Source organism: Esox lucius, chromosome 9, assembly GCF_011004845.1.
Source record: "Esox lucius isolate fEsoLuc1 chromosome 9, fEsoLuc1.pri, whole genome shotgun sequence".
In the NCBI taxonomy this organism is placed as follows: Eukaryota; Metazoa; Chordata; class Actinopteri; order Esociformes; family Esocidae; genus Esox; species Esox lucius.
The window spans coordinates 20,249,212-20,268,976 of record NC_047577.1 but is presented as its reverse complement, the minus strand read 5'-3'; the positions used below and the strand labels follow the sequence as shown (position 1 = coordinate 20,268,976).

Sequence of the window (19,765 nt, the reverse complement as noted above, 5' to 3'; positions counted from 1 at the left end):
TCTTTATTGCAGCATCTTTTAATTTCACATTTTGCTAATGTCTTGATATAACCTAATTCTAATATCTCTATGCACCCAAATATGTTTCGACTAGGTAAAGGCTTGTGGTAAAATGTATCTCAAAACAAGTCTTTAGCAAACGTTTGCTAAAACTTTTCTAATCGAAGTAATGAAATCGCGGCAGTCGTCATACATTTTCTATATAACATTTAAAAACAGCAAACACAATCGATACTCATGGTTATTTAATAAATAAAATAAAAACACTACATTGTCAGTGATCTGTCCGATTGGTATGGTTTAAGATTAGCAGCATCAACAACTATAGAAGGAGTTGTCGTGGCCGAGTGGTTAAGGCGATGGACTAGAAATCCATTGGGATCTTCCCGCGCAGGTTCGAATCCTGCCGACAACGGTTCGTTTTTTTTTTTTTGTGCCCTTCCAAGGTAGTTGACAGGTATTGCCCAAACTCCATTTAGTTAAACAAAGGAGTCACATGTAACATTTCCATCTGCTTCAATGCAAGGAATGTCTTAATATTTCAGAACATCTTACAAAACAATAAAAAAAACTATGAAGAACAGCACCTCCAAGTGTTCAAATATATTTCTCTTGTTAATATAAAATGTATTCGCTAGTTAGTTCGGCTCAGTTTATACATCATAACCAAGGTAAAAAGAAATGTGTTACCCATGGACCTCAAAACTTATGTTGTATATAGGACTGAACAACCATACAACTCATGTGATTAAGACATGGGACACTGCATATTGGGTATTTTTAATAAGAAAAACAGTAGAGTGAATCAGAAATCACTTTGTTTGAATTCATCACAAAAAGCTAAGTTAGAAAACATGTAAAACTTCAATGTTTCAATTTATAGCCTTTCAGACAATTTAAAAACATTAAATCAACTTCAAGATTGACAACCAAAGTTTAACCGCATCTCCACATTTACATGTCAGCATACTTTATCAAATATGTTACACATTTCTATGCCATGTTGCAATATCACAGGACAATATACTTTGCATAATTCAGATTGGCAAATATTACAATACATTTTATCAGTTTACACCACCACAAACAAACTGGTTATGGGGACCAAGGTCACAGCAAATCCTGAACCGGAGTGACATCGCATTCACACAAATGGAAATCCATAACTGATCCCAGAGCCCTATTCTTGTACACCCTACTTCTAGAGGTAGAATCCTCATTCGATCTTAACTTCTTTTACAGGACATTTAAAATAATTTTTGATGTTCCAGATGTTTCTGCAGTATGTACCTTTCCACAGATATTTCCAACTAGATTTTCCCCAACGTTAAGTGTAAAACCCCTACAACCATTCCTATCCATTAGTTAGAATTCACTTAGTAAAACAGGTTACTGCAGGACTACTTAACTGCTGTAGCAAACAGTCTCAAATTTAGATCAGATATCTGCATGGTCATTGTTGACCAGAAAGCAGGTGCTGATCTGGGACCAGACTAGGTATAAACCGTAGTAAGGTATGACACAGCGGTTTACATTTTGGAGGAAAACAAATACAAAGCAGGAAACATTTAAAGGACAGCTACATAGGGTGGTCAATGGGCAGTTTTATTAAAAAGAAACTGTACATATAGTCTAAAATAGCTCAATGACTTCGATTGAGTACTGGCCGATGTCTTTTGATGGTTTCATTCTGTGGAGCTCTTTAAAACTGTCCTCGATCTTCCCTAGTTCAGAGAAAAGTCTCACCTGGGGAGGTTTGATTGGGAAAGATGTTAAATGTTTAAGTCATGGTAGTTTCCAGAAGGTAGTCTACGCCTACCAGGTAGGCGTGACAAAATCCCCCCCCAAAAGATTTGCCCTGAGGACCAAAGGGGAAAAAAAACTTACCTGGGATTTGACAAAGAAATGGAGATTTTTTAGCAATCCTTTAGCATCTGGAGCCATGACCAGGACCATAAAATGAGCATCCAAAACTAAGCATACCCAATCAATGATCTAGAAAACAAACAATTACGATACTATAGTTATTTTAAAAACAGTAGTTTGTATCTGAGAAAATTAGTTTAAAAATATTGCTTCAATATTTTACCAATTAACAGAATAGGGGAATAAGGGAATTTCATTATATTAAATCCATATTTTATTCCAAATTTTAGATTAGTCACCTCAGAAAATACACCTATATAGTGTAGACTAAACACACATTTGGTATAACCTACCAATGTTACACAACCTTTCACATTGTTTTTATTTTGTATTAAAACAAAGGATGCTTTAATTTACAAACCTGTGTCATTGTTGGTGATCTCAAACCGGGCATTTGTGTGTAAGCATCTTGGGAATATTTCAAATAAAGGAACTGTAGGTACTGAAGAAAGAGCTAGAGGAAGAGGATAGAATGCAGATCAGTCTTTCAAAACATCCTCAAAGCCTCAATCTGCTAGTAAATCTTATAGGTTATTGGGGTTATCATTATTCAATTAGTTGGTACCCTTGCACTTTATTTAAATAACTACAAACTGCACATTCAATTCTAAAAAAGTTTTTAGTTTCCACAATAATTTCACTGTAAATACAACATAATCTTTGCTTTTGACTCAGAACCTAATGTATCCTTTAAAACAAAACTATTGACACCATAAAAATCTATATTTGGCCAAAATAACAAAATAAATAATTTTTTTTAGGGTGCCAATAATTCTGCCCACGACTAGTTAAAGTGGAGACAGGGGAAGATACTCACTATGACCTGCTGGGAGTTGAGGTCCTTCAGGTGGGGGAGCAGCAAGCTGTCACTGTATGGCGTCTGCAGCACCTCATTTCTGCAGCAGCACGGTTAAGTCAAAACACCAAGACCGTTCAGAGATAGACGAGCGTCAGAACATTATCGACATACTAACAAATTTGCTTTTAGAGTGTGACATCACTGAAATCTAGAGCTGAACGCTATTATATTTGTACCAATGGTTTTAACAGTCTTACAACCATCACAACTCCATAGCAAGTTCAGGAGCTTCAAGTGGCTAAATAAATAGTTTAACCCGTTTTGAGGACAACAGTCCTGCATTGCATTGTGTGCACTTCGTCAAAACGTCCGATTTAGGCTCGTCCAGAAGGATACAGGAGCACAGCTTTGTGTAGGCCCACGGGGCAGGCCTCCAGCTGGACCGCGGGGGTCTTGTCCTGGTGCAGTCTGGGCTGGTGGTGGGCGTCGCAGCTGTCCTCATCATACAGGGCAGGGCTGAAGCCGTTCTGCTGGCCCCCCCTAGCGCCCGCCGCCACCAGACCCTCCATGAAGGACACGCTGTCTGGCTCCAGGCTGACCATCTCCACGTCGCCGTCCAGGACACTGGGGGATGAAGGGAGACATGATGTTCCAGTGGGCTTAGCTGGTAGAGCACTCGCTTGCTTTTCTAAGTGGCTTCGGCTGAACAAACATGCAAAGCAGCCATTATAGAAATCATTACATAGGCAGGATATTACACATTCACACAAAGTTACAATAAACAATGTTTGAAATAAGTCCTGGAAGTGCCAGGAATACAGCACTCCAAATTAAACAACATCTAAAAGCAATACACACCCAGAAAGAGGCCCCATGGTTTACAATGTGGTTGCGAGAAAATTCACTGCTGTACACAGCAACTAAATTACAAGCAGAAAACACCAAACAATAGAATAGCACAACAAGCCGGACAAAAAAGACGTTATCCATCTTCTCCCTGGCCACTTTGCTACACTTACATACAGCGTCCTGTACACAGAGCAGGTGGACTAACCTGATGAAGGCCCTAAGGCAGGCACATGTGACCACTTCTGGGATGTCTGGGAAGAGCTGCAGGCACAGCTGACACAGGAAGTAGTCCTTGTGCTCTAGGGCCAGCAGTAGGAGGTCGGGACACACACTGCAGAACGAACCCGAGTTAGAAGAGATCGCAGAGAGCACACGTCAAACACTCAGCACTCAACAAAGTGGTCAACTTTCTTCTTGTAAATAACTATCTCGTCCTTCCCAATGACCCGGTTCAACGTGACTAACCAGGTCTTAACGAAGGATCTGGGCATCTACAGTGCACTACATGACAAGGCTTTTGGGCCTCTATTAAAGGTCTATGGAATGAACACAGAACAGATCCTAAAGCTCCGATGTCCATCAGTGCCTTTCACATGGCAAACCTCGCTATTCCAAATAACAGACAGTTCCATTCGCGGTCAACCCGATGCCACCCTAACTCAACCCATTACCTGTGGCAAAGGTACTGTGTGTGTACCAGCTGTGCCAGAGCGCCAGGGGTGTAGAAGGCCGACTCAGCCTGGCTCCGACCAACCAGCTGACAGGCCAGCTGGCCCACCGAGGTCTGGAGGTCCTGGGCATCACCTCTGGAGACCAGGGCCTCCACCTCCCTCTGGACTTCCTCAACAGGACCAGTCTGCAGATGGAGAGAATGAAAGCCAGAGGTGGTTAAGCCCTCCATGACAAGACCACAGTTGAATAACCCTGAAGTACAAAATGGCTTCTGTAGATACTGTACATATCAACAAAGAAAAGTACCTTGATGAGCTCCAGAACCTGATCCACCGTGAGGGCGAGTACCGACTGGCTCTTCCGACTCAGCTTCTGCAATGAGAAAGCCAATCAGAAGAGGTGACATTAGCATCAGTCCATATAGGGCATCTAAGTAGCAGGGCGCTTGGGGTCAATTCCTTTTCAAAGAAACACCATTCTAAAATGTTGGTAGCAGAAGACAGGTCTCGGAGCACCAGCAAAAGTCTGTATTTTCATATTGCGTATAAGTGTATTCAACACGACTTCACATGATAACTTGATTTTTGGCTCATATTCATTTCTTACTCGACAATGTCTGTGGCAACTCGAATCAAAATTAATGTTCCTTCAAAGCAAATAAAACCTCAACAAGTAAAATGTTTCTTTAGCTAAAAACCGTCAGGGTTCCCAAAACCTCATATCGCGAATCATAAGATTTTTGTCTAAAGCATAAATTGGCACACCTAACACAGTTAGTCAACTAATCGAACTGGAAATAGATATGGGTAGTCAGGCCAACTTACGCTCCTCCTGGTCTCCACTGCCCTGGCAGGTCCCTGCGGCTGCTCCTCATACAGTAAGCTGTTCCAAGAGGGCACGGCCACGGACGACCTGGGCTCTGGAGCAGACAAAGAAAACAACGTTCATTGGACCACTCTGACCCACTCGCTAAGTGGGTGCTATTTGGTCAGAGTTTCAAGATTTCACAACACAGCAGACAAGAGAAAAAGACTCAATGAAATGTGGGTTATAGCTGTCCTCCGAAAAGCCCAATTGAAAAGTTGGTTTTTAAACTGGGGGCGTATCCAAAATGACATCTGATTTCCTACCAACTTTTCCCCGAGGCCTGTGTTATAAGTAGCAAACAAAATCGGGAAAAGAGAGCAATTTCCGACGAATTAAGTCCCCATCAAGGACGGCTAAAGCCACTCTGACTTAAATGAACAACTGGCCTACCTTCCTTCCCACATTTCCAAAGCTTCCCCAGAGCAGAGGCCAGGGAAGACTTCTGACAGTCGTACGGTATGACGGAGAGGGCTTTCCCATGAGGAACTAACAGCTTCCCAGAGTAACACCAGACCTGCACGGGTTGAGAGGGGGAAGCGTCATTTATCACACAGGTGTAAAGTGGGTCTTACACAGTGTGAGGTGATTGGATTGAAGCTTGCGAAGTGAACGGTCTTCCCCCGATCCTGGATTATAACTACCTGTCCATAGATTCTCCCTGCCATCTCCTTGCCAGCCTGGAGAGTCTGGAAGTTAGTATTCCAGACACAGAGGAAGTCTGGAAGCAAGGTGGAGAGCACGGATGTCAGCAATACAAAGGCCTCTCCGCCCCGACTTACAGGGGAGAGCGGTGAAACCGTTACGTCTGGAACTGATCTATCCTCATATCTTACCTTTGCCCGTTCCAGCGGAGGGGTGGGGCACACCCACCACCGCCACGTGGGCTTCGTCCAGAGCCACGGCCGACGCGGCACCCAGCTCCCCCTCCCCCACCGGAAGCCTCAGGAGAAGGGTACGCGGCAGGGCCGGAGCCTCCTCATCTTCCAACGCGGCCGCCTGCCCCCACACCGCCACCGCACTTTGGTAGACACAGCCGTTGGGGTCTGGACAGTTAGGGAGAGGGGAGTGGGAGTTAAGCCGTGGCCGTACCGCTTCAAACCGTTCTGTACTTAGAGATCGGCAGGGAGGAGGAGGCTGTACTCACACATATAGAGAAGGTTGATGCGTTTGTCCCAGAGAGAGGCAGAGACACTCAAAGGGGGAGCCCCAGAGTCTTCCCTCTCCAGTCTGTACTTGTGGAGAGTGTTGGGATTCAGCCTCTGCACATATAGGAAGTGCATCTTTTTCTGCGACGGACAACAGGACGTGTTAAACACAGGTGTGGTACGGAACGGAAAAATACAGCACGTCACAGTGCCGCTTGTATTCTTCAAAAACAAAAGCAAGTGGACTACTGTCACAGTAAAATAAAACATTCTGATATTTTGGCACTATCACCCAGCCCTAAAAATAAAAGGTTTACTGATTTAGGAAATAGCTCCAAGGTGGATATTTTTCCAAGGCAAAATGTACGGAATTGCAGGACATTTAAATGATTTTCTCCCTCTATCCCATGGAAAAACATCTAACATGCCTACAGGACAACCACCAAGTAAAGCCCTCAACACATTTAATCGCAATGATTCAATGCAAATTGTGGTCACGGGTATACACCAGTGGCTGCAACGTGTTGCATTAAATCAACAACTATATTCGTCTCAGACTCTAACCTGATTGGTTTGACTCCCTGTGAGTATCGCAGTTTGTAAGCAAATTCCACAACAAGTTAGCAAACTGAGATCTTCACTCTCAACTATACTTGGACGTAACAATGTAAAAGGTGATTCAAGGGCTGAGGGGCCCTGATCCTCTCTCCTAGGGTGGATGAAGACATTTGCTTTTCCCAGCACAACACGCACAACGGTTGTATTGAAATGCTTGCATTGAAAAAGGTGCAAACACAGGCATTACACTACACTTCAGCGTTGCTAAAATAAATCATAGGGGAAACACATACACAGCACTTAATTAAGAACTGCTGATGTCTGTTCAGTGGTGTACTGGTATACTGTGAGCATGAAAGGATGGTCTACCTGCTCTGTCGTGAAGAGGACAAAGTGTTGTTTCTCAACCACGAAGTTGGTGCTCCACCTACAGAATAACACGAGGACAGTCAACTGCATGCATATCACCACAACAAACAACTGCGTACCCAAACTAAAAATAACATGGACATAATTGTTCTGACTGACGGCATTTTCGGTTTAACCTCTATTTAGCATGGAGGGAGCTGTACTCCAATGGTATGTTTATAGTCACTGATTCAAACTTCTATTATCTGACCTTATGATTTCCTCCTCTGACAGGACATTCTCAATGGTCTGTTGGGGGGCGGAGAGGAGGGCGTCCAGTAGTCTGACAGCGCCTCTATTGAACAGCACCACAGGTTCCCCCTCCAGGGCCGAGTGGACCCTCCACACATCAGCTGACACCTGTAGAAGACAGAGGGAGAATAGAGAGGTACATTCTTTAAAAGACAGATAAAAATGAATACAGTGGCTGTGTCATTTGCAGAGCATGTCATCGTACTGAAGATAGACCTCGCATTGTGTGTGTGTGTGGTTGGGGAGGGCGGTTGTATTTTACTGTGTCTCTGAGAGGGTTTACAGTTGCATTGACTGTCTAAAATGACATCTTCAAATAGACCTCTCATACTTACAGTTGCTTTAAATGCTTTATCTAAATTGAGGTCTTCATTTCTCCAAACCCGGATGACCTAGTGAAAACAATTTGGAATCATTTAATAGACCATGAACAACATATTGGCGACTACATAGCTAGTTAAATAAAGTTACAAGGTTTAAAAGATGCTATCGTGTAAGGTGTCTTACCCTCTTATCTGAGACAACTACGTATTCCTTGGTCTGGTTGTTGTACACTGCCGGACAAGTAAGAGACTGTCCCTGTTTCACGGTCCAGTTCCCCAGAGGCTTCTGGTCTGAAACCTGTCCACACAAAATATTCCGACGTTGTAAAAACACACACACTAATCTCAGACAAATGCGTATCCGCTTAGCTTAGTATCTATAGCTACAATAGTTAGCTAGCTAGTAATCAACAAAACCAAAACACAGATTAAACTAATAACTGTAATGTAATCTACGTGAACTGTAGCAAGAATGTTTGTTTTCGGTATATGCCGCGCCATTTGCTGAACAAGAAATCATGACAATTACCGGCAATGCTAACTAGTTACGCTAGCTGCAGTAACAGTATTTTGAAACAGGTCTGGTAGACCCGCTCACCCTCCTTGGACACGAGTGTGCCTTATCACATCAGCTGGCTGAAGATTTAAAACAGTTCTCTTAATCAACATTACCTTATACAATGTTACAGATCTCGTCGTATCAGTAACTACAACATGATCACTGTCACCATCCAATTCAATTCCCTGAATTGCCGAATCTGAAACATTTTGAGTTTGTAAAAGTCCGCACAATGTGAATCCCTCATACAGCGTAGCCATGCTGGATGAAGAAAATGGGAAGTGCAAACCTCGCGAGACTTCAGAACGACTACCATAGAGTCCTCAGTTTGTGGTCTACACATGGGAAACTGCAATCAGAACGGAGAGCGCCCCCATGTGACTTGCTGCATGCATGTAGCAGATCTCTATATACCGCAAAATCACTTTGTGACAACTGCTGATGTAAAAAGGGCTTTATATAATATATTTGAATGATTGATCTATCTGTACCAATCTATACTGTAGAGATGGCAAAATGTATACAGTGTCTGTGTACATTTGCTATTATAATGTATGTTCCAGCATGGGTAGTGCCACTGAAGCCATCTCTAGATAATCTCTTTACCAGTCTCTTCAGACAACCATTAATGAGCAGCAGATCTGGTGAAACAAAGTGTACCTTGGCTTTCAATATCCAATAAGCAGGTAATTAGAAATTCCTGTCTCAACAGGGATTTGCTTAATTGGCTTAACGATTTAGAGCATCTGACCAGAAACTAAAAGAGAGTAAGATCAAATCCCTGAGTTAGCAAAAATAAATCTGTCAAATCTCCCTTGGGACCCAATGTCATATTTTGATTGGACCTTGTTCAACTGACAACTAGGTGTCCTAATCAATCCTGCATCACATGACTGAGATTTATAAGACACTGTGCTAACATTCTGTTTTTGATTTAGCAGCCAAATGACCCAAGTATGGGTAACTGGATGAGGATCGTGAGGAGTCGAAAGCTCTCTTTGATTGGTTAAGAGATTTTGATTGAGCAGTCAAATACACTTTGTGATTTGTCAATTTTGATCTAGCAATGTTTTTTGTCAGTTCCAACCTTGTTAAACAAGACCAGGAGTGCTAAAAGCAACAGTTGATTCTTGACAGAGAAACATAATTTGCCATTACAATATTACATAACTAATAACATTTAAGTAATTTGGTGTTTAAGTAATTTGGATGTCAATTTTTATTTATATACTACCATTCAAAATATTTTGTATCACTTTGAAATGTCCTTGTTTTCCATGAAAACAAACATGAAATTAGTTTGAATAGGAAATAATTGTCATTGACAAGGTTAAAAAATAATGATTCTTAATTGAAATACTTGTGTCCTTCAAACTTTGCTTTCATCAAAGAATCCTTCATTTGATGCAATTATAGCCTTGCAGACCTTCAACATTCTTGTTGTCAATTGGTTGAGGTAATCTGAAGAAATTTCACAACATACTTCATGAAGTCACATCCCTAAAGTTGGATTGGCTTGAAGGATACTTCTTATGTGTCATACAGACAAGCTGCTCCCACAACAGCTCAATAGGGTTGATATCCAATGTCTGTGCTGGTCACTCCATTATAGACAGAATTCAAGCTGACTGCTTCTCTAAATAGTTCTTGCATAGTTTGGAGCTGTGCTTTGGGTCATAGTCTTGTTGTAAGAGTAAATTAACTCCAAACATCGTCCACCGGAATGGCTTCACAAAATGGACTGATAGCCTTCCTGTTTCAAGATTCCTAGTGGAGCTTTGTATGTCTTGGTTTAGGAGGAAATTGGCTCTAATTTAACGGTCTCCACAGGGTATCACATGGCATTGCAAAATTGATAGCCTTCTTCCCTTTTACCTTGTACAAATCTCCCACTTTACCACCACCAAAGCACCCCCATACCATCACATTGCCTTCACCATGCTTGACAGAATAGCATGAAACAATCCTCCAGCATCTTTTCAAGATTATTCATCTTTGTGACCTGAACACTTCAAATTCAGATTTGTCTATCCAAAACACTTTTTTCACATCTTCCTCTGTCTAATGTCTTTTGCCCATCTTAATAATTTCTTTCTATTGGCCAGTCTGATATATGTTTATTTCAATGCAACTCTGCCTAGAAGGACAACATCTTGGAGTTGTCTCTTCACTGTTGATGTTGAGTCTGGTGTTTTGTGGGTACTATTTAATGAAGATGCCAGTTAAGGACCTGTGAGGTGTCTGTTTCTCAAACAAAACACTAATGTATTTGTCCTCTTGCTCAGTTGTGCACCAGGGCCTCCCACTCCTCTTTCTGTTCTTGTTAGAACCAATTTGCGCTGTTCTGTGAAGGGACTAGTACACAGTGTTGTATGGGATCTTCAGTTTTTTGGCAATTTCTCGCATGGAATAGACTTAGTTCCTCAGAACAAGAAGAACATTCTGTCTCTAGATATTTTGAGCCTGTAATCGAACCCAAAAATACTGATGCTCTAGATACTCAACTAATCTAAACAAGGCCAATTTTACTGGTTCTTTTGTCAGCAGTTTTCAGCTGCGCTAACATAATAGCAAAAGGGTTTTCTAATGATTAATTAGCATTTTAAAATTATAAAGTTGAATTTGCAAACAGCGTGCCATTGGATTTTCTTTAAAAAAGCAAAGACATTTCTAAGTGACCCCAAACCTTTGAACAGTAGTGTACATATAAAACATATATGGAAAAAACATTATGTTCTGAATGGTATATGTACACCTCTGGTTAAAATTAAGAGACTCCTGCAAAATTATCAGTTTCTCTGGTTTTACAATTAAAACATAATTTTTTTGTCTACTGACAACATTACTCCCAAATTCCAAATAAAAATATTGTCATTTAGAGTATTTATTTGTAGAAAACAACAACTGGTCAAAATAACCAAATAAAGATGCATTATTTTCAGACCTCAAATAATGCAAAGAAAACAAATTCAAATTCATTTTTCAACAACAAAATACTAATGTTTTAACTTAGGAAGAGTTCAGAAATCAGTATTTGGTAGAATAACCCTGATTTTTAATCACAGCTTTAATGCGTCTTGGCATGCTCTCCACCAGTCTGTCACATTGCTGTTGACTTTATGCCACTCCTGGCACATAAATTCAAGTAGCTCTGCTTTGTATGATGCCTTGTGACCATCCATCTTCGTCTTGATCAAATTCCAGATGTTTTCAATGGGGTTCAGGTCTGGAGATTGGGCTGGTGGTCCTCCATCCACACCTTGATTGACCTGGCTGTGTGGCATTGTTCTGCTGGAAAATCAATTCTCAGAGTTGGGGAACATTGTCAGAGCAGAAGGAAGCAGGTGTTCTTCCAGGACAACCTTGTACTTGGCTTGATTCATGCGTCCTTCACAATGGCAAATATGCCCGATTCCAGCCTTGCTAAAGCATCCCCAAATCATCACCGATCCTCTACAAAATTTCACAGTGGGTGCGAGACACTGTGGCTTGTAGGCCTCTCCAGGTCTTCCAGAGCTGAAAATTTGACTAATCAGAGAAGATGACCTTACTCCATTCCTCTACGGTCCAATTCTTATGGTCTTTTGCAAACTTCTGACTGGCTCTTCTTTGCTTCAAACTGACGAAGGGCTTTTTTCTAGCTTTGCACAACTTCAGCCCTGCCCCTAGGAGCCTGTTTCGAACCGTCCTCGCCTTGCCCTTCACCCTAGCTGCTGTTTGCCTTTTTGTTTTTAGGTCACTTAAAGTCATCCTACGGTTGTTGATTGACATTCAAATTTGACGTCATCTCGGTCAGTCGACAGTCGTTTTCACCCTCTGCCAGTCTGTAACTTTGTTGTCCCCAATGTCTGTTGCTTGACCTTGTTCTTATGAATCGCCATCTTCGAAACTTTCAGGATGGAAGCAACCTGACGCTCACTGTATCCCTCTGCCAGTAAAGACAGAATTGAACCCTTCTTTTCCTCACTCAAAGCTTTTCTTGTCAACTCTTTTGTCATGCTGAATAGATATTTTTTTATTCAAATTACCTTTGAGGTACTACTTGCACTGTTGTTGCCATCCAGCTGGTCTTATTGCAAGAGGATAGTGATGACCACAGCAATGGTTTTCATACTTTTCCTCCTAAGATTAGATTTGGTTCAGGTAATCAGTACCTCATTAAGTAATATGAGGTGTGCCTGTGTTGGAATTGAACAGACACTGGAATGGAATGGCTGCCATAAATGTAGAGATGCAGATTTCTTATTTTTTTGGAATGGTCTTAATTCTTTCCAGAGCTGTATATTCTTATTCCTAACATATTCATTTTGGTTAACATGTTACCACTGATGAAAGGATATTAAAATTAGTCTGTCTTGATCTCTATGTTTTTTTGGTGAAACCCATCAGAAATCATTCTGAGATTATCCCTGACAAATACGCAAAATAAACAAAACAATCTTGAAGAACAGATTTTACATGCAGAGCACCAGTAATGATACACCAGGTTACAAAACATCACCGATCAGTGTTTAACCTGGTCTGATGGTGGGGTATATACTTAGAAGCAGTGCGAGCACTTGAAAATTACTGAATTCCTTATTCTTGGCCATTTTGAACTTTGGAGTAAAAAAATTGTATTCTTTCTTTCAGCCTTTACAGGTCTGCTCTAGCCTTACCAAACTGGCGCTCTCCGGAATGTTGAACTTCAGTCAGTGCAGTGCTTCTCCCAAGCTAGCTCGCGACGACCCTCTGTGGTCCTACAATGAACTTCAGAACAATAGTCGCAGCTCTGTTGCATTGACATATAGTTACAGATGTCATCCATTTGTCTGTTTGGGCTGGGAAATCTTCTGTACAATTCAGTTTATTGATTAAATGCTTTTCTCTGTAATTAGTCAACAGGGAAACTCCAGAGAAAGTTTTACTTTATCCTCTGTACTCCAAATGGCATATGAGAACTGTGAACTAAAACATTACCAGTTTCAGCCACAATCCAGCTAAGTAGTTACCCATGAGTCAAATTCAGTGGCGATGTCCATACTGGAGCGGGGTTTCTCCCAGTTAAGGCCTCAAACCATCTTCATAGTCAGATCCTTTATTGCTAGCCATGCTACCTAGCCTGGGGAAAACTTGTATTTGTGGGTCTGGGAACAAGATCTGTGAACACTCAACCCCATCCTAAAATCTGGGGTTAAGTAAACCCGGCCACTTACTTTCTTGCTCAAGTATAGAACAATAGCTTTCTCACCTGCTGGCAATCTGAAGCCCACACACACACCAGGTTAAATGGACAACCAACAAAGTGTAGTAGCAAGTAAACTTTATTTACTACAAGATTTAAGAAAATGTGAAACAATAATTACAACAGAGAACCAAATAAACCTCAGGAGGGCAGGAAAAACAGAACAAATACTATAAATCAGTGGAAGAACCCAGAGCGACTTCCAGCAGCCGAATAAGAATGGCACTTCAGAAGGGGGGGGGGCAATATAGCTAAGGTCCAGGGTGCTCGTGTTCTATCGCCCCTCCTGTTCAAAAAGCTCAGTGCCCCCCAGGACAACACCTACGCTGGACCAGAGCTAGGGAGACGCCAAGACAGCCTGCAAACTGCATGAGGGGGACACAAAAAAAAGCGTGGTCCTTTTCTTAGAAGTAAATATGGTCAGATGCCGATTTATATTCATCAATCCACAAAATAACTACAGTAGTTGTGAAAATGAACAAAAAACTAACCTCCATGTCAAGAGATTGTAAAAATAAAAAAAGGAAAAAGAGAAGCAAGTCACAGTCACCTTGACCAAAGACAAAAATAAGTATTCAAATATATATCTATTTTTTTGAGATAATGCACTGTTCATCATGTCAAGGAGCTGTAGGACCGTAAAAAGCAACCAGAAAGTCAATAATGCAAACTGCTATGGGAAGATGACCAATTCAAAATAAAGTGTATGCAATGCATATTGTTACAATGGTCTTGTACTAATAAGGTCAAGACAGAGAACTAAAATTGGACATCCTATCTCACATTTTTAGATTCAGAACTATCTTTTGACTTTCCTTTCCGACACAAAGTCACACATCTTATGTACAGCATGAAACCGAACATGAATCAGTTGAGTATTTACAAGACCTAGTCCTTCACCCCAAACTTTGATGTTATACTTGTCATTTTGCATGGGTTTTGATATTGGCATTTGCCTAATGGCAATCAAACAAATCCCTGGATCTTTTATATTCCTGAATAAGAGACAATCAATATCATTTAACATCCTCCAAAAATTGAGCAGTAACGACAAGTAGATTTTTCTAATGATATGGAACATCTTGTTTTAAAGAAAACATTTTGGGGTTAGACACTTGAGAAATATCTATATCAGACAAACAATACTGGCTTGTATCATTTTGGTCCAACAAAACCCTAAAACAAAAATTGATATTTCATGACCAATTACATTTGACAAATCACAACATGCAAATGCCCAAAATGTAACATAATAATGATCAACAGGTAACTACAAAATCTTATAACGTAAATTATATTAGACATCATGACGATAATGACTTGATGTTAGCTCATAATAAGCTCTAAGTCACTGTACTGAAACTGAATTAAACTGATTTGCAGGCTTAAATGGGATTCCTTTTTCTTGGTTGAACCAAGTTATGGATTTGGTATACAGACGACACGATATAGACATTTGCATGCTGAGGCACTAGGTAGGGAGTTGCAGTCTCGGAACATGCTCAGCTTCAAGTATCTGTTGTAACTCTGCTTCACTGTATAATGCACAACTGCAGAGCCCCGGACACGTTCGCATTCGCTTCCTCCCCAAACGTTGCGTCACCTGCCATGTATTTCCACATATACGTTACATATGTATGTGTATTCTTTTAGCATTTCATGCGGCATATGAACCCCCCCCTTTTAATCCATGTGAGCGTATATAAAATAGTAACCTCTTAGGACGTTCCACAAAGAGACACCTACTGTCCTACGCAACCCTCTCCCCCTACCCCTGAATAAGGTTTCTGATGACACACTGAGGTCAAGGTAAGGCTAGCGAAGGGAACAAAAGAAAAATATATGTTACATAAAAAAAGCCCACCAATTCTGCTTCAGTTCAAGAATCGGCAAACAATTGTATTGGCATTCCTACAAAACACACTGTGCACAATGCAAAGATAAGCAAGCACAAGGAGTAAGGCTGAAGCAAATGCCCCATAAAAGCATGGAATTGACGTTCCTCCAATGTGCTCAGCATATCCTCCATTCCTTCTCTTATCTGCTCAGCTGCTATACCGATTTAATTCAACTGATCGCCGGAGTCAAGTAGACCACCAAAATGTGCCCATATTCTCCTACAGCAATATATTCAATGTTGTGTAAACTTTCCAAAGGTTAATTAAGTAGGTGGGTGAGTAAAGACACAGTATAGGTGTATCTGTGCAGATATAAAAATGGCGGTTTTAAGCTGGGAGGGAAAGGGTTAATTCCCTGCCCTTCATAAGGACTGAGGCAGAGTTCTGAGAAGACCTGAGAGGAGATCTCTCTCTGTGATTGTACTGATCTTGCAACCGTTTCAAACAGAGTGTGGTGTGGGGGGACATGGACACACAGATCTGAGGTCAGTTTTTATTGGAATCAGTCCTTTCAGTAGTTATAGTCTTTTAAAATGAACAATAAGTACTACTCTACTTCTACTCTTGAATAGAATTTACTTAGCTGATTTAGTCTAAAGTCAAAATTCTATACACGTCTACATTTGTAGAGAATTCTACAGATTCACTCAAGTAAACAAAATGATATTGTCTTCGTCTCTCTAATGTGATGATACTACACCAACTACATTTAAATGACACAGGGATCATCAGTTGACCCAACATTAAAGATAATCTACTAACCTATTTAAAAAACGAAATCAGGGCTCCCTCATTTAGCCACACTGAGGACAGGACACATGATGACACGACAAAACCCCTTGCATGTGAATGCATGTTCTGTGGATGGACAAGTTTGGGCGGTTGTTATAGTGAATCAGATCGCTGATTGGTTAGATCTCAGAACACCATCCATTGGAGACTGACAGACCCGACGCCGGTTGAGGATGCTGAAGACATGTAAACGGGAGGATTGACCCTTGACCTCTGGAGATGTAGGTGAGGAACACTGGTGATATGGCTGGTGGGGGCATGGTAGACTGGGCACTGGGGGCGTATACGCTGGTCCTGCTGGGCTACTAAGACAGTGAGGTGGCAGGGCACATGGGGGAGAAGAATGGACCTACTCCCCTCCTAACTCAGCTTGGTCAGAGTTGGAGGAGGGCCAGGGGGAGTGGTTTTGGTTCGGAAGTGGCACCAGCACAGAGCCCTGGGGTACTCCACTCTGGTTCTGGGCGGGGTCGGGCAGGGTCAGGGTCTCGGGGGCTGACTTTTTGCGGGTCCGGTCCTTAGGGATGGAGAGGAACTCGGGCGCGTCGGTGCAGAGGGGGGTGGTTGGTGCGCTGGCGGGGCCAGAGAGGGCGCAGGATGACAGGGGCATTTCGCTGATGGAGATTGACGGGGGGAAAATCCCGATCTTCTCGTTGGTGGCCTCCTGGATGGTGCGCTCGTACTCTCTCACCTCATCCATCGTCATGTCTGCAGGAGAAGAGGGAGAAAGAATCAGAGAACGAGGGAGAGGGAGAGAGATTGAAGGGGTGAGACAAAGCTTAATGCTTCTTTCTGATCTTAGCCTGCCATCACAAGGCAACAAGTTATATATTCATGTTATGTAATCATCAATATTGTCAAACATGTTTAGAACAAGACTTTACATACATTTTCACCATGTAAACATGCTTTTGTACCCCATGTTTTCATGAAACTATCAAGCTTGCTAGAACCACATATTTTACAAAATAAAGGTTTTGTTTAAAAAGTAATGAATTCCTCTCTGAACGTGACCTAGAGAAAGAAATCGCGTGGACACGTCAAAAATAGTTCACATTGTTTCTAATGTCATGCACACCCCCCTCTTCATTGCATATATCATGTATAGTCGGTAATGACCCAATGTGTTGGGTGGAGTCACAGTGTGGTGGGGTCAGAGGTGAGCCCCGACAAAAACCGAGCACTTCAATAGGAAACAGAACAGAAATGAAGAGAAAGAAACGAGACATACGCTGGCTTTGTCATGGATCTCTATGTCATCCAGTGGTGGGGTTTTTGTGGAATGCTCTTGCTGTTCATGGCAAACTTTAACGTTGGTTTGCTCATGCATATTTTTCTCGTATTCCCGCACGTCATCCAAGTTCATATCTGCAAAGAGGGGAGGGGGTTGTGATGTAGGCACCTTTCTGTTAGGACACTCAAGACCAAGGTGGAGGTGGGGGTGGATAGGGTTTAGTTGAGGAGGTGCAGAGGGTGGGCTAAGTGGAGAGCGCCGGGCGGGGATTAGAACTTTGGTAGGGACCAAAGATCGAAGTTCAAGCACGGGGGCGGTGGAGGGGGAGGGGGGGGCAGAGCTAGCTTCTCACTGACCGAAAAGTGTCAAGCATCGAGAGGAGACAGCTAGTCAGGCCATAGTCTGATGAGGAAGAGCAGGAGAAACAGGAGGAGTAGCGGAGAAGTAAATGATCCTGAACCCTCCTAGTCAGAAGGTTGGGATCATCGCTGAACAAATAAAAACATTTCCAAAGAACATTCAACGTCGACAGGCGCGTTCAACGCCAAGTGTGCCAAGAGGATCTGGTTAGAATAGAGCGTAGAAGGCAAAGTGGTCGTCTTTTTATTCACAGAGGTAGCAGAGATAAGAGTAAGTAGCAGTGTCCCATTACAGCAGTAACGGCTTCTTATCTACTTACCCTGAAGCCATGGAAAAAGCTGAGTGCTTACAGAATGAATGCTAGGGAGCCTAATAAAAGTGTTGATTGCAGTACTGTTCCTATTTCTGGAGTCAGGACCCACACACAGACACATACAGCTTTCATGTTTCACTGAGTGTAATATTGTTAGTGCAACATCTCATGATATTTTCTACAATTGGTATTCTCTTGCTAGGGTAGAGTAACAACCATTCATAAAGAAAGATTTTTGTGTTCCCTATTTTCAGCTCAAATGTTAATACCCTTTGGCTGGGCAGTTTCTGCTACAGCTAACAAGACATGTTTAAGCTATACAGGGATTTTGTTGGAATAAATGCCAAAACTGAGTTGCACATGTTGGGTTTACGGAGAAACATGGAAGGAACTGCATTCCACCAAGTCTGCCAACCCCGGAGAGTGCAGCAGTTCTAGCATTTTCTGGATCCAGATTAAGCCTTGTGCTGGGCTGGAAGACTCTCCATTCAACTCACTTTCTAGTATTGAATGAGGCTTAATTTGTTCAGGAAATCGCCTGCTAGGACGCGGTATGTGTTCTGTGTAGGGTAACTGATGTTAGTGTATTTGTGTGGGGTTAGAAGGGGTGATGAGGAACTAGAAGGTGTTTAGGGTTCACATGCCTTAGACAATAACACACAGTAATACAGACAGTAGATTACAGGCAGCATCAATAATCACTTTAATCCCAGAATGAGTAGGATCCAGTGGATGTTCTTTTATATTAGTAAGGAAAGCATGATTTGAGTGGTCCCAGTGCTAGGCTTGGTTCAAGTTAGACATAGAATAAAAATGGTGGACTAACTAGATACAGGGCTGACATTAGCACATTAGCAAGATTGGGGACCCCCACCTTAAGCAAAGAAATATAATTCCCCCATTGACAGTAAACATTAAAATATAACTTTTGAAGTAAGTAACAATATGCAATTTTGACATGAGGAGGAGATACAGTGCTGAGGTTTTAAGAAGTTCTCCACAAATCTACATCATTCACCAAGGAGCAGATACAATTTGTAGCAGTTTTACCACAAATGCCCTCTAATTCTACTTATGTCACTTTAATTTTGCACCTAAGTTAGAATGATTAACAAAACCAATAACTGCCACGTCTGTCTGGTCAGTAAGAGTAATACGCCATGATTAGTAATACCACTACTTAATTTACGTATCTAGGTATACTAACAAATTATAAAACATTTACATGGCTAGTTATTTGCTGAATGAGTGACTGACACAAAAAGAGAAACTGCTTATGCACAACCGTATTTAAACTGGTTTTACTAATCTTAATAATTACCAGGGGGCCCCCAAATGACCACTCACGGTTCTTATGCCTGGCCCTGCCTAGACTTGTCCAATATGAAACAGTGATTTTCTATTCTGTTTCAAACAGTTTTAGAATGTTCTGCCCCACTGTGTTCTCTCCCTCATTCGGAATGAATTGTTGAGAGGACCCAGGGAGGAATGCTTGTCGACCTACCGATCCACTCATCCACCCAGGCAAAGGCCTGTCTATGGCCCAGGAGCAGCACATCTCGCACAACCTGCAAGCAGAGACAGTAGGG

General features: G+C 41.9%; 2 protein-coding genes and 1 non-coding gene across 8 annotated transcripts in view; 1 reads left to right on the top strand and 2 right to left on the bottom strand.

Annotated features, from left to right (window-relative positions):
* The first annotated feature begins 333 nt into the window (after positions 1 to 333).
* On the top strand, positions 334 to 415 carry trnas-aga. The gene has a single exon. It is a non-coding gene; the product is annotated as a tRNA-Ser (tRNA).
* A 346-nt stretch (positions 416 to 761) lies between these two features.
* On the bottom strand, positions 762 to 8,660 carry nol11 (nucleolar protein 11). Its single transcript, XM_010889346.5, has 18 exons — positions 8,472 to 8,660; positions 7,984 to 8,097; positions 7,812 to 7,868; positions 7,436 to 7,584; positions 7,186 to 7,243; positions 6,258 to 6,399; positions 5,947 to 6,156; positions 5,755 to 5,831; positions 5,504 to 5,627; positions 5,071 to 5,165; positions 4,553 to 4,618; positions 4,246 to 4,430; positions 3,780 to 3,905; positions 3,122 to 3,349; positions 2,744 to 2,822; positions 2,288 to 2,380; positions 1,888 to 1,995; positions 762 to 1,746 (listed from the first exon to the last, which is right to left on the bottom strand). Exons 1-18 carry the CDS (start codon positions 8,616 to 8,618, stop codon positions 1,633 to 1,635), a joined length of 2,172 nt encoding a protein of 723 aa, XP_010887648.2. The 5' UTR covers positions 8,619 to 8,660; the 3' UTR covers positions 762 to 1,632.
* A 4,985-nt stretch (positions 8,661 to 13,645) lies between these two features.
* Positions 13,646 to 19,765, bottom strand: part of pitpnc1a (phosphatidylinositol transfer protein cytoplasmic 1a) — a 74,996-nt gene continuing 68,876 nt past the window's right edge. For 5 of the 6 annotated variants that reach the window (XM_010889341.4, XM_010889340.3, XM_010889344.3 and 2 more), the window contains 2 exons: positions 19,681 to 19,744; positions 13,646 to 16,977 (listed from right to left, as the gene is read on the bottom strand). In XM_010889341.4, the coding sequence (XP_010887643.2) occupies positions 16,622 to 16,977; positions 19,681 to 19,744 (420 nt within the window). In that variant the 3' untranslated portion in view covers positions 13,646 to 16,621. Of the gene's footprint in view, positions 16,978 to 17,500; positions 17,638 to 19,680; positions 19,745 to 19,765 lie in introns of all 6 variants that reach the window. The other variant, XM_010889345.4, reaches the window with a different exon arrangement.

Bases quoted from the DNA above. Each gene is read 5' to 3' on its own strand.
- nol11 (XM_010889346.5), bottom strand. From the start codon at position 8,618: ATGGCTACGCTGTATGAGGGATTCACATTGTGCGGACTTTTACAAACT. The intron at 8,098-8,471 runs GTAATGTTGATT...TTGTGTGGACAG, and splicing joins GATCTGTAACATTGTATAAG to GTTTCAGACCAGAAGCCTCT. The intron at 2,823-3,121 runs GTATCCTTCTGG...GTGCTGCTGCAG, and splicing joins CTACACAAAGCTGTGCTCCT to AAATGAGGTGCTGCAGACGC.